At 45.2% G+C, this 12787-nt stretch overlaps 1 protein-coding gene across 11 annotated transcripts in view; it reads right to left on the reverse strand.

Annotated features, from left to right (window-relative positions):
* The window catches only part of HAUS8 (HAUS augmin like complex subunit 8), a 438075-nt gene that overhangs the window by 27027 nt on the left and 398261 nt on the right, over window positions 1-12787 (reverse strand). For all 11 annotated transcript variants that reach the window (XM_073657881.1, XM_073657870.1, XM_073657846.1 and 8 more), the window contains one exon: window positions 9145-9286. In XM_073657881.1, the coding sequence (XP_073513982.1) occupies window positions 9145-9286 (142 nt within the window). The remainder of the gene's footprint in view (window positions 1-9144; window positions 9287-12787) is intronic.

Consider the following 12787-nt stretch of genomic DNA (forward strand, 5'->3'; position numbering starts at 1 on the left):
GCGATGCGTCCTGGCTACCCGGCAGCTCGCAATGGTCTAAAAAGGACCTTCCATTACGTCATTTAGTCATGTGACAGGTCCACAGTACTATAATTCCGCTGAGTCGTTTCAAGTCACTATCTTGTTTTGATGTATATATTGTTGTTGGTCTTTATGTTAATGAGAATTGTGACATTTTCGTGGATTTGTCTATATATATTTTGATTGAATGCATTTAACCACAATTGAAAAAAGCCTTGGACAGGCTGAAACATCTTGTGAGTTGTGGAATAAATTAACCAACACGCGAGTGCCGGGATTAGCTTTTCCTATGGAACCTAGGAGGGACACGGCTTTCTGCAAAGTCATAGAAGGGTGGTCTCTAGTGTTGAGCGAGTATGTTCTTTTCAGAGTATGCTCGGGCGAGCACCGAGTAGTTACAACTGCTCGGTGATATGTTTGAATCACTCCCGTGTGCATGATTTGCAACTGTTTGACAGCTTGATTACATGTGAGGAATGTGTAAGAAATAGACATTCCTCACATGTAATAAAGCTGTCAAACGGTAGCAAATCATGCACACGGGAGCGATTTAACCTCATCACCGAGCAGCTGTAAATACTCGGAGCTCGGCCCGAGCATACTCGGCGAAAGGGTTAACAGAACATACTCGCTCAACACTAGTGGTCTGTTACTCGAGATATCTGAGCCACTATTTTCTGAATTTCTCTCTGCCGGGAGACGACATTCCTGATTCTTTGAATCATAATGCCCAGATATTCTTACACCTGGTTCGGCTTGGTTTTGGATTTTTTTTAGGTTCAAAAGCAAGCCTAAGTTCATTAACCCCTTAAGGACCCTAAGATTTTCCATTTCTGCATTTTCGTTTTTTTGCTCCCCTTGTTCCCAGAGCCATAGCGTTTTTATTTTTTTGGTCAATATGGCCCTGTGAGGGCTTATTTTTTGCGGGACGAGTTGTACTTTTGAACGACATTACTGGCTGTACCATATCGTGTACTGGAAAAAGTGCAATACCACAGTTTTTTTTTACCACTTTCACTGAATGCTAAAACTGACCTGCTATTCTTATTCTCCAGGTCATTATGAGTTCGTAGATACCAAACATGTATAGGCTCTTTTTTATTTCAAGACCCGTAGCATCTCCATTTTTTCGTGACCTGGGGCCGGGTGAGGGCTCATTTTTGCTCGCCAAGCTGACGTTTTTATCGATACCATTTTGGGGTAGATCCGATGATTTGATCGCCCGTTATTGCAATGTTGCAGTGACAAAAAGACGTAATAATGGCGTTTCAGAATTTACTCGTTACGCCGTTTACCGATCGGATTAATTCTTTTGTTATATTGATAGATCGGGTGATAATGGGGCAAAAAGGGGGGTGATTTAAACTTATATTTTTAAATTGATTTTTTTTTGCTTGCTTCTATAGTCTCCAAAAGGAGACTAGAAGCAGCAACTGTCCGATCACCTCTGCTACATAGAGGTGATGAGCAGATTACCTCTATGCAGCAGAAATGCTCCTGTACTATGAGCGCCGACCACTAGGTGGCGCTCATAGCGATCATTACATCACAACCACTGGAGTCTGCTGTAGCCCCAGGGTTGTCATGCCCACCCATCAGTGACCCGCGATCATGTGACGGGGTCACCAATGGGCGGGGTAAGTGACGCGCTTCCGGCACGGCATTGTTAAATGCCGCTGTCAGAGATGGACAGCGGCATTTAACTGGTTAACAGCCGCAGGTGGATCGCGATTCCACCCGCGGCTGTTGCGGGCACATGTCAGCTGTAATAATCAGCTTACATGTACTCAGTTCAGTGTGGGCTCAGCGCCGGAGCCCACACTGAACCGGGGGTGATGGCCTGGGGCGTACTAATACGCCCCAGGCTTTAAAAGGGGTTAAGGAATCCATGACCTTTGCTAGTTGGTTCTTGCGGTGATGGAAAGAACCGACTATCAAAAAATTGTCCAGGTATGGGACAATCAGGATATCTTGTTCCCTCAAGTGTGCCATTATCTTGGTGAACACCCGTGGAGCCATGGCTAGACCGAATGGGAGTGCCGTATACCGATAGTGCTTGACTACCCCCTCCCCCCCATCGGAATTGCTACCCTTAGGAATTTCTGATAATTTTTGTGGATGGGGACGTGATAATAGGTGTCCTTCAGATCCAGAACAGTCATGAAACAGTCTGAAAACAACATTTTTACTGGTGTCGTTATTGTTTTTATTTTGAAGGATTGAGCCTTCAGAAACTTGCTCAGTTTTTTCAGGTTTATAATTGTCCTGTAAGTCCTGTCCTGTTTTCTGCTCATGAACAGAGGGGAGTAGAATCCTTCACCTTTTTCCTGGGCAGGGACTTCTGATAGGGAAAGCAGTCCTTCAAGGCCTAGAATCTCTTGTTCTAACGCTAGCTGTTTCACCTTTGAGGACCTCTTGGGTGTTATGATGAAATTTGGTTGGGGAATTGAGTGAAATTGAAATTTTAGACCTGATTTTATTAGGTCTAGGATCCAAGAGCTGTTGGATATCCTTCCCCAGGTCAGGAGAAAGAGCAACAACCTTTCCCCACCTGGGGAAAACCTTCATTGGGAGGGCTTCCTGTTGTCACGGAGGGGAGAGGGTCTGTTGAACATGAACCCTTTAATCTTCCTCTTGCTATCCAGCTACTTATTCTGGCCCCTGGGGAGCTTCCTGCAGATAAAACTTCTTACTCCGAAAGGACTTTCTGTAAGAGGTATTGGAGAGGACAGGGAAGCGTTTTTTTTTAAATTTTATTATCCCCGGCTTTGTCGAGAATATCATTGAGCGTAGGCCCAAACAAGAATTCAATCTCACAGGGAATGGCGCACAACTTGGATTTTGTTTGGAGATCTCCAGGCAAGCATTTAAGCCAGAGAGGCATTTCTTTTTGGGGATAAAAGGCCCTTCCTTTTGTTTTTTTTCCCCACTCTCTCGATCAGGGAGTGGACTTTCTCATTGAGAGGGAAAGATCTCTTTTGTTCCAGGCCGCTAAACATCATGCCCTGAACAGTTTTTTTAGGATGGGGATCTATCAATCCCATAGTGGACCTGACTGCTTTAATTAAACCATCTATTCCCTCTATAGGAAAACCGCTACGTCCGCCTCTATCCCCAGAGGAAGAGGATCTGACGTATCTGAATCCTCCTCTAGACTGCTAGACTAGGATACAAGGGATAAATCTCTGGACTTTTTCCCGTTTCTTCTGAATGGATTTAAAGATATTTTCTACCTGGGTCTTTATTATGGTTCTGAGTTCCGAGGCAAACTTAGGGGTTTCCTCGCAGATTATTTGTTCTATGCAAGAGCTGCAGAGTGGGCAACTCTTCTACGCAAAGTGCACAGGTCCTGTGTTTGGTCTTGCCTGCACTTATCCTTCCCGGGTTAGGAGGAGGAACCATTTTCGTAGATGGGTTCTCTCTCTGGGTTGACGCCACACTGGAGTCCTTGGTGCGCTAGGACGACCTGCCAGAACACCGGCTTTCGCTGTTACCACACTCGTGATGATGGGAAGGGTCTCCTTGTTGTCCTGCTTCCTTCTCTCGCTTCTCCTTTGCTGTTGCTGCTGTGGTGACTTGGGATGCAGAGACTGCACCTCCTATTGCTCCTGCTCACTCATTGCCAACAGGGAGACTGCCAGAGCTATCTGAGAAGCACCTTCCCAGCGCTATCTGGCAGTATATAACCCCTAGGGCACTAGCCCTCCAGCAGTTCGCCAGTGTTAATTTATTTAATTAACTTAATTAAATTATGTGGCCCCTAGAGCTTATAGGGCGCCCCATGCGCCGCATCCCTGATAGAGACCGCGCGTGCATGAGCCCAACGCCGCGGCCCGCGTCATAGGGAGGCGCCTGGCGCACATGCGCAGTGGAACCCGGAAGTTCCTGGAACAGGCCATGGAAGTCCTGGGAGAGGCAGCAGGCCCGCCAGCAGCAGATGCGGCAGTCCAAGATGGGGTTACCATTGGTGCTCCATGGAGGCAGCATCTACCTGGCACCCTGGAGGTCCGCTGACCTCAGCGTTGGCGCTTCAGGCTAATGCACCAGCCGAGGCAGGGAACCCCCGCTGCCTGAGCCGGTCTGGCCTGGCATCCCACAACGGTCTGCTCTTCTGGCACCCCTCAGATATGCCTTTCTTCACAGGTACGCCATTGTAGGTCCCCCGTCAAGGACAGGAAACCAACTGATGGGCGGTACCTCTCTCCCGCATTTTATCTGTATGCTCCCTGTCCTTGAAGGGCAGATCCCCTCTCTCCGTGGTGCAGTCATGGGGGAAAGAGAAAAATTCCTTGAGGGGTCTAGTTTCCAAAATGGGGTCACTTATGGGGGTTTTCCATTGTTTAGGCACATCAGGGGCTCCCCAAACCGGACATGGAGTCCGCTAATTATTTGAGCAAATTTTACATTCAAAAAGTCAACCAGCGCTCCTTTACTTCCAAGCCATGTCGTGTGCCCAGTGATTTTCCCCCCACATACGGGGTATCGGAGTGCTCAGGAGAAATTGCACAACAAAGTTTGGGGTCCATTATTCCCAGATACCCTTGCGAAAATATAAAAATCTCTTAGATCAAGTCCTCCAAGCCACACAGTGCCATGAGAAAAGGCAAGATGTGGTATAAGAAGCTGGCTGTGCATATCGTAGAGATGGCAATGTACAACGCTCACATGCTATCACGATGAGCAGGCCAGACCAGTACGTCGTACCTAAAGTTCCAGGAGGTAGTGATCAAGGCCCTAATATTTGGCAATGGTGGAGGAGCGGGCCCCAGTACCTCCAGAACGGAAGGTGCTCGTATCATACCAGGCCAACATTTCCATGGGGAGGTCCTTCAAACCACAAAGAAAGGAAGGTCGCAAAAGAGGTGTTGAGTATGTTACAGAAGGGGAATACGCAAAGACACCACTTATCAATGCATTACCGCCCCCGACAAACCTGGCCTGTGTATAAAAGAATGCGTTAAACTGTACCACATCCATGGACTACTAAATAAATTTCTTACTTGCACAACTCCCTTACAGTACTGTTCAAAATAGCAGTCCAACATGACTAACCAGATTAATCACTGCTTTTGGTATCTATAATATAATCGTACAAGCGTCCCTGTCTGAAGCCTTTATAGACTGCGCAAGCGCGACACGCCTGCGCAGTCTGGCTCCAGACAGAAGAACGCATGGAGCCGTTATAGGTAAGAGGAGTGTGTATGGTGCCGGAGATCGCGGTATGCGCATGCCGGGATCTCCAGCGCCATACTTAACTGACCGGGAGGAGCGTTGCCGCGGCGCCTCTCTTCTCGCCGGAGACCAGGGCAGGAGTGAAGGCGTCGGAATCGGCGCATGCGCATAGCGCTATCCAGCGCCATTTTACTGAAGACACATTTGAAGTGTGTCTTCAGCAAAATGGCGTCGGACAGCGCGGTTTGGGCAAGCGAGTACAAGTGTTCTTTTTTTGTGTGCAGCGTGAAAGGGATGAGGGGTGGCAGCGCAAATACCAGGATTGGGGGCGAGGGGTGGCAGCGCAAATACCAGGATTGGGGGCGAGGGGTGGCAGCGCAAATACCAGGATTGGGGGCAGCACAAATACCAGGATAGGAGATCATATACCAATAAAAATGCTCGCCACCCGGGAGTAGAACGGGCTCAAAAAGCTAGTAAATTATATTACCACATGTCAAACAGTTTACCAGTTGGTGCAGTAGATTCTAAGTAAACCAACTGACTTAGCATTCATGATCTGCATGTTTTTGAATCTGTGTATTTGAATAATTAATTGAAAAGGGGTGAAAATAATAGCAGTGTGGAGTTCAATAAGTGAGGTCAATCATTCTGTAAAGAAATAGGTGTGAATCAGGTGGCCCTTATTTAAGGGTGAAGCCAGCACATGTTGTACATGAATTTCTCCTTGAAAGCCTGAGAAATATGGGTCATTTGAGACATTGTTCAGAAGAGCAGCATACTTTGAATATAAAGTTGATAGGAGACGGTAAAACGTATAAAGAAGTGCAGACAATGATAGGCTGTTCAGCTAAAATGATCTCCAGCGCTTTAAAATGGAAAGCAAAACCAGACAGATGTGGAAGAAAACGGAAGACTACCATTTGAATGGATAGAAGAATAGCCAGACTGGGAAAGGCTCAGCCAATGATCAGCTCCAGGATGATAGACAGTCTCAAGTTACCTGTGAGTACGGTGACAGTTAGACACCTGTGTGAAGCTAATCTCTTAGCAAGAAGTCCCTGCAAAGTCCCATTGTTAAAAAAAATACATGTACTGAAGCGGATACAATTTGCCAAATAACACATCAATCTGCCTAAAGAGAAATGGAGAAACAGTTTGTGGACTGATGAAAGTAAAATTGTTCTTTTTGGGTCGAAGGGCCGCAGTTTGTCAGACGACCCTCAAACTCTGCATTCATACCGAACCATTTACCGCATACCAGGGATCATGGAAAAGTTTGCATATATTAAAATACTTGAAGAGGTCATGTTCTTGAAATGGGCAGAAATAATGCATGGAAATAAAAAACTAGTATAAAGATTTTGTGCTTAACTCATGTTTTTGAACACACTGCTATTATTTTAAACACAACTGTATGCCAACCTGATGTACACTGCACAATTCAAGTACGCCACTACATTGTAGTGTTTCCTGGTATGTAAATTTTACATCAGTTTCAAAATGGGGTCCTGCGAAGCACCTGAAAGGTTAATACACTTCTTGAATGTGGTTTTGAACACCTGCAGGGGTGCAGTTTTTAGAATGGTGTCACTTTTGGGTAATAAAGGCCTTTCAAAATCACTTCAAATGTGATGTCATTAAAAAAAATGTAAGTTTTGTATTTTTTTGTTGTAAAAATAAAAAATTTCTGGTCAACTTTCAACCCTTCTAATTCCCTAAAAAAATATATATATATAGGTTTCAAAAATTGTGCTGATTTAAAGTAGACATGTGGGAAATATTTATTAACTATTTTGTGTGACATACAGAACCAAAATTAGAAAAATGTTGTCTTTCCAAATATATATGGACCTAAGTGTGTAAGTGTGTGTGTCTAAGTGTGTGTGTCTGAGTGTGAGTGTGTGTCTAAGTGTGTGTGTCTGAGTGTGAGTGTGTGTGTGAGTGTGAGTGTGTGTCTGAGTGAGTGAGTGAGTGAGTGAGTGAGTGAGTGAGTGAGTGAGTGAGTGAGTGAGTGAGTGAGTGAGTGAGTATGTATATATATATATATATATATATATATATATATATATATATATATATATATATATATATATATTATATATATGGTTTTTTTTTTCATTTTGCCAAGTCGTTATTTTTACAGCACAATAGATGCCATGAAGCTTTAATAGCAGAAATGCATTTTTTCACCCCACTTGGAATTTTGCCCTATTCTTCAGTACATTGTATGGTTAAATGAATAGTGTCATTCAAAATTACATACTGTCCAGCTGAAAAAAAGCCCCATATAGCTATGCTAATGTAAAAATAGAAAAGTTATAGCTCTTGAAAGAACAGGAGGAAAAATCTATAGCATAAAAATTTTTTTTGACAGGCTTCAAAAAGGGTGAAGGAGGTGTGAACTATATAAAAAGTGAATGTTGTGAAAAATGTCATTAGTGCATAACTAATCCACTACAATATCCTATTACTAATGTACTATTTTATGAATAATTTTAAGCATAAAACAGTACTGAAAAATGTTCTAGCTTTTTAAACTATTCTACAGCATAAATACTTCTGTAGCGTATAATATAGTGAAAATTATGGTCTATGATGTGGTTACCGGGGAAAGTGGTGATTCGTTGGCCACCTGAAAGTACACCCAGCCTGAGAAAAAAACATACAAACAAAACACAACGCCCTTTCCCTTTAACTGCATCCAGGTGACGTCAGCGCCGACGGACAGCGCATACACTTGCATGATCCAGGCTCAGAACTTCTCTGTGCATAGTCAGCTTCGTGAGGCGGAGATGGACACACTTCGGCTCACTGCGCATGGCAGAGGTGTTCTGAGCCCGGTAGAGACCAGTACTGGCTACCTGGCTGGAGCAATCACAGGGTCAAAAGGGAAAGGACTCTTTTTTCACACCATGACTAGGTGGCTTAGCCAATATAGTGTACCGCCTCAATGACACTGGATAATGGTTTTCAACTAACAGAGACAAGTTTTTATTTTATAACTATAGCAAAAAACACTACATATAGTTTAGCTGCAATCAGTAATTATCAAGTAATTTACCTACAGGAGCCTGGGATTAGCCTAAAAGGTAATTTTTTGATATCAGGATCCCTTTAATTGATGCTGTAAACATTTGCAAGGTTAAACATCAGCTATCAGAGCTGGCTTCGATCTCTGTTATTGCAGGCTGCATGTCACAGCTGAAACCTGGCCTGTGTGAACCGGGCTCAGCTTGTGAGCCCGATGCATAAACCCACGCCATGATGAAATTGTACATCATGGGGTAAGGAAGAGGTTGAAGTAGTAAAAGTTTGCCCAGGTAATTTATTTCAATGTTACAAGTGTAGTTACATATATTTTTTTGGTCTATATCTATATTCATGCACTTATTTTTAATTCTTTGGGCCTGGAAAACAAATCTGTAGAGTGTACTTTACCCTCGTTTTAGCTGTCATGAGACACTTATAATTGTGTCTTACGACTTACATTTTCAGTTTTTAAATAAGAGAACCTATTTTTTTTCTTACAACTAGGTAATGAGAGCGGTGTTGTGCAGTATTTCAGAATGAAAGGAGGTTCTCTGCATAGTGTACAAAGAGTGGGAGACAGTACTGCGCAAAGTTATGCCTAGAATTTCAAAACTTTTAACAGCTCCACTCGGGCAGAAAAGCAACAAATTAATGTAGACAGTCTTGTTTCCTGTCCAAAATGTCAAAAAACTGCACTAGCCATGGAAATGGACTAATTGCAACTGTGAGGCACAAATGCCTTGTTTATTATTTTGCCATAAACCTATTGAAATGGTCTGGAGCCAGGTCAACGATATTCAAAGTTACTAGGTATCAGATTAAAAAACGGAGAAAAACATGCAGAAAAAAAGCATCAGTGGACAAAGAAAGAAAATAGAGTGAAGAGAAAGATATCCATTTGCAATAAACGGTTAATACCAAGAAATCTCTGCCGGGTGCCAGTGATATGGATATCTTTTATAGGTAGCTGATGCCTTGTGCAATCCAGGGCAGTGGCAAATGAGGTGTAGTCGTCCTTGAATTGAGTTGTGGTGGCAGTAGACGGAGCCAAAAATTCAGCCTGCAAAAAAAGAAAAAAAAAGCCATTACAGACTGTAACAGACTGTAATAACTACAAAATGTTGTAAAAAAAAAACACAACTTTTATTCATCTTTAAAACAAATCTAATAGGTCCTAAAAGTTAGAGGATCCTATTTAAGAAGAAGTTTTTTCAAGATTGTAGTTGTGGACAAGTGTTTTTGAAAATAAGTTTCTAGGTGCAGATTTTTAGGTATTTTATTTATGTATCAAGAAGAGATGTTGGAAAATTGTTGAAAAAAAAAACCAAAAAACACAAGGTGCAATACATGCGCATTTCCCTATTAAAATCAATGCAAAGTATCATTCAAAGTATCAGACAAGGAGATTTTTGTGTACTCCCCGTAAAACCTCTCTTAGCCTCTAATTGGGAGACACAGGACCGTGGGTGTTATGCTGCTGTCCACTAGGAAGTGATACTAGGCTTAATCTGAAAAAGATTAACGGTGGTTCCTCCTCTGCAGTATACACCCCCGGACGGCGTCATCCATGTTACGTTCCTCCTACTGCTTTTGCACAAAACTGAAGATGGCTAACATAATCATGCCTATAAGAAGGCAACTATGTACGAGCTCAAGAAAAAAAAACACCAATATGACAACTCAACGTAACAACGGCCCGAGACGGGCAACAGGGTGGGAGCTGTGTCCCCCAATTAGAGGCTAAGAGAAAGATTTTACGGTGAGTACACAAAAATCTCCTTTACTCTGTCGCCTCATTGGGGCACACAGGACCTTGGGATGTCCCAAAGCAGTCCCTGGGTGGGAAGCAATGGACAAATATTGTGTAGACAGGCCCCTATAATTGGGGCACTGCCGCCGGCAGGATAAGTCTACCCAGGCTCGCATCTGCCGAGGATTGGGTATGAACCCTGTAGTGCTTGGTAAACATGTGTAGACTAGTCCAGGTGGCTGCCTTAACACTTGTTGCGCCGAGGCCTGATGCCGAATGGCACATGAGGCCCCTACCGCACGTGTAGAGTGTGCCGTAATACCTGCTGGAAGAGGAGAATTTTTGAGGCGGTAGGCCTCTTGTATGGTGGATTTGATCCACCTAGCAAGGGTAGCTTTGGAAGCTGGTAGACCCTTGCGGCCGCCATCCAGAAGAAGGAAAAGGGAATCAGACTTCCAGAAGGGCGCAGTCCTAGATACAGATACGTAATGCTCTGACAAGGTCAAGCGTATACAGAGCCTTTTCCACTCTATGAACCGGGGATGGACAGAGGGATGGCAGTGAAATTTCCTCATTGAGGTGGAAGTTGGACACAACCTTCGGAAGGAAGGATGGAACCGTATGTTGAACTGCCTTGTCCTGCAGACAAAGCCAGGAAGGGTTGTCTGCAGGAGAGTGCTGCGAAATCAGATACCCTGCGTAGCGAGGTGATTGCCACTAGGAAAACCACTTTCTGGGATAGAAGGCGGAGTGAGACTTCCCTAAGGGGTTCAAAAGGTGTTTCCTGCAATGTTGTCAGCACCAGGTTGAGATCCCACGTCTCTAGTGGTCGTCTGTAGGGGGGAACCAATCGGGAAACCCCCTGAAGAAATGCCTTAACTTGCGGCTTTGTTAGCAATGTGCGTCTGAAAAAGCACAGAGAGCTGACACCTGGTTCTTAAGAGAGCCTAGAGACAGTTTGGCCTCCAGACCCGATTGGAGAAACCCCAAGTACCCTGGGGAGGGAATAAGGGAAAGGGGTCTGGTCACGAGAATCGCACCAGGTAAAGAAAGCTTTCCAGGTACGGTAATAAATCTTTGCAGAGTTTGGCTTCCGCGCTCTGATCATGGTTTTAAATGACATCAGGCGAGAACCCTGACTGGGTTAAAACCCAGGTCTCAATGGCCGTGCCGTCAAATTGAGGGCCCCTGAGTTCTGGTGGTAGAACGGGGCCTGTGACAGAAGATCCGGGTGGTCGGGGAGACGCCAGGGGAAGTCTGCTGTAAGCCGCACGATGTCGGCGTACCACGTACGTCTGGGCCAGTCTGGTGCGATGAGGATGGTTGGAACTCCCTCTCGCTTGATCTTCCTCACCACTCTGGATATCAGGGGAAGAGGTGGAAAGATGTACAGGAGCTGAAACGGAGTCCAGTCCTGAACCAGGACTCTCATGGCAAACCGGAGAGACCGAGGGAGTTTGCGAAGTCCTATACGGAGAGGCAGTGCCTTGTCCTTGGGGAAGAGTACTAGACCCTTGAGGGTGTTTAATAACATTCCCAAGAAGGTTAGAGACTGACTCGGGGCTGGTGTTGACTTTTGTAAGTTGACTAACCAGCCCAAACGACTCAGAATGTCGATTGTGATTGAGACGCCGATTTCGCAGTCCTTGAAGGTGGGAGCCTTGAGGAGTAGATCGTCCAGATATAGAATGACTACTATGCCTCTGGAGTGCAGGACGTCCATGGTGGCTGCCATGAACTTGGTAAACACTCTGGGAGCTGTGGCGAGTCCGAACAGGAGAGCCACGAACTGGTAGTGTTCCTGGTCGATTGCGAACCTGAGAAATCTCTGATGAGCTGGCGCAATTGGTATATGTAGGTATGCGTCTTGAATGTCTATGGAGGCGAGAAATTCTCCCTTCTCCATGAACGCAATGATGGACAGAAGGGACTCCATGCGAAAATGACGTACCCGTACATATTTGTTGAGCTGTTTTAGGTCCAATATGGGCCGTACGCTGCCTCCGTTTTTGGGGGGGGACTACGAATAAATTCGAGTAGAACCCTTGGAAGCGCTCGTCCGTGGAGACCGATACTATGACACCTGCTAGAAGAAGCGAGGAAACCGCGTGGTGGAAGGCACGAGCCTTGGCTGGCGGTTTTGGGAGAACAGACAGAAAGAATCTGTTTGGCGGGTTGGAAGTGAACTCTATTTTGTATCCTGAAGACACTAGCTCCCTGACCCACCTGTCCTTTGTAATAGGCAGCCAGACTTGGTGAAAAAGCAAAAGACAGAAGCCTACAGGTGGGGTGTCTTCCAGAGTCCTTGAGTCATGATGAGGAGGAAATGCGAGATTTTCCTCCTTTAAATTTTGACTGGCCTGCCTTTGATTGCCAAGTCTTGTCCAACTTTTGCGTTGACCTCGAGTTGTCCCTGCGTGGAGGACGGTTGTTATTCTGTGCTGGTTGCAAGACGGACCAGCCGGAAGAGTTCCGAAAGGATCGGTATCGTGCTTGATTGCGCTTTTTGTAAGTGTGTTTGGGATTCAGTTGGGGGAGAGAGGTACTCTTACCCCCGATGGCGTTGGATATCGTTGTGTCCAACTGTTCACCGAAAAGCCGACCACTGAGGTATGGGAGGCGAGTGAGGGACTTCTTTGAAGCTGCATCTGCTTTCCATTCCCGCAGCCAGAGGATATGACGCGCCCCCTGGGCCTGTGTTGTGCAGGGAATACCCGGAGCCGGGTCGCTGGGGGTTGTAGTCTCCGTGGCGTTGACCCGGTCCGTGCCCAGGGTGGTCAATTCAGTGGCAGTCTTATTAGTGTGATAATA

The sequence above is a fragment of the Phyllobates terribilis genome, unplaced genomic scaffold, assembly GCF_046119375.1.
Source record: "Phyllobates terribilis strain yellow unplaced genomic scaffold, ASM4611937v1 Scaffold_1__5_contigs__length_1240528914, whole genome shotgun sequence".
In the NCBI taxonomy this organism is placed as follows: domain Eukaryota; kingdom Metazoa; phylum Chordata; class Amphibia; order Anura; family Dendrobatidae; genus Phyllobates; species Phyllobates terribilis.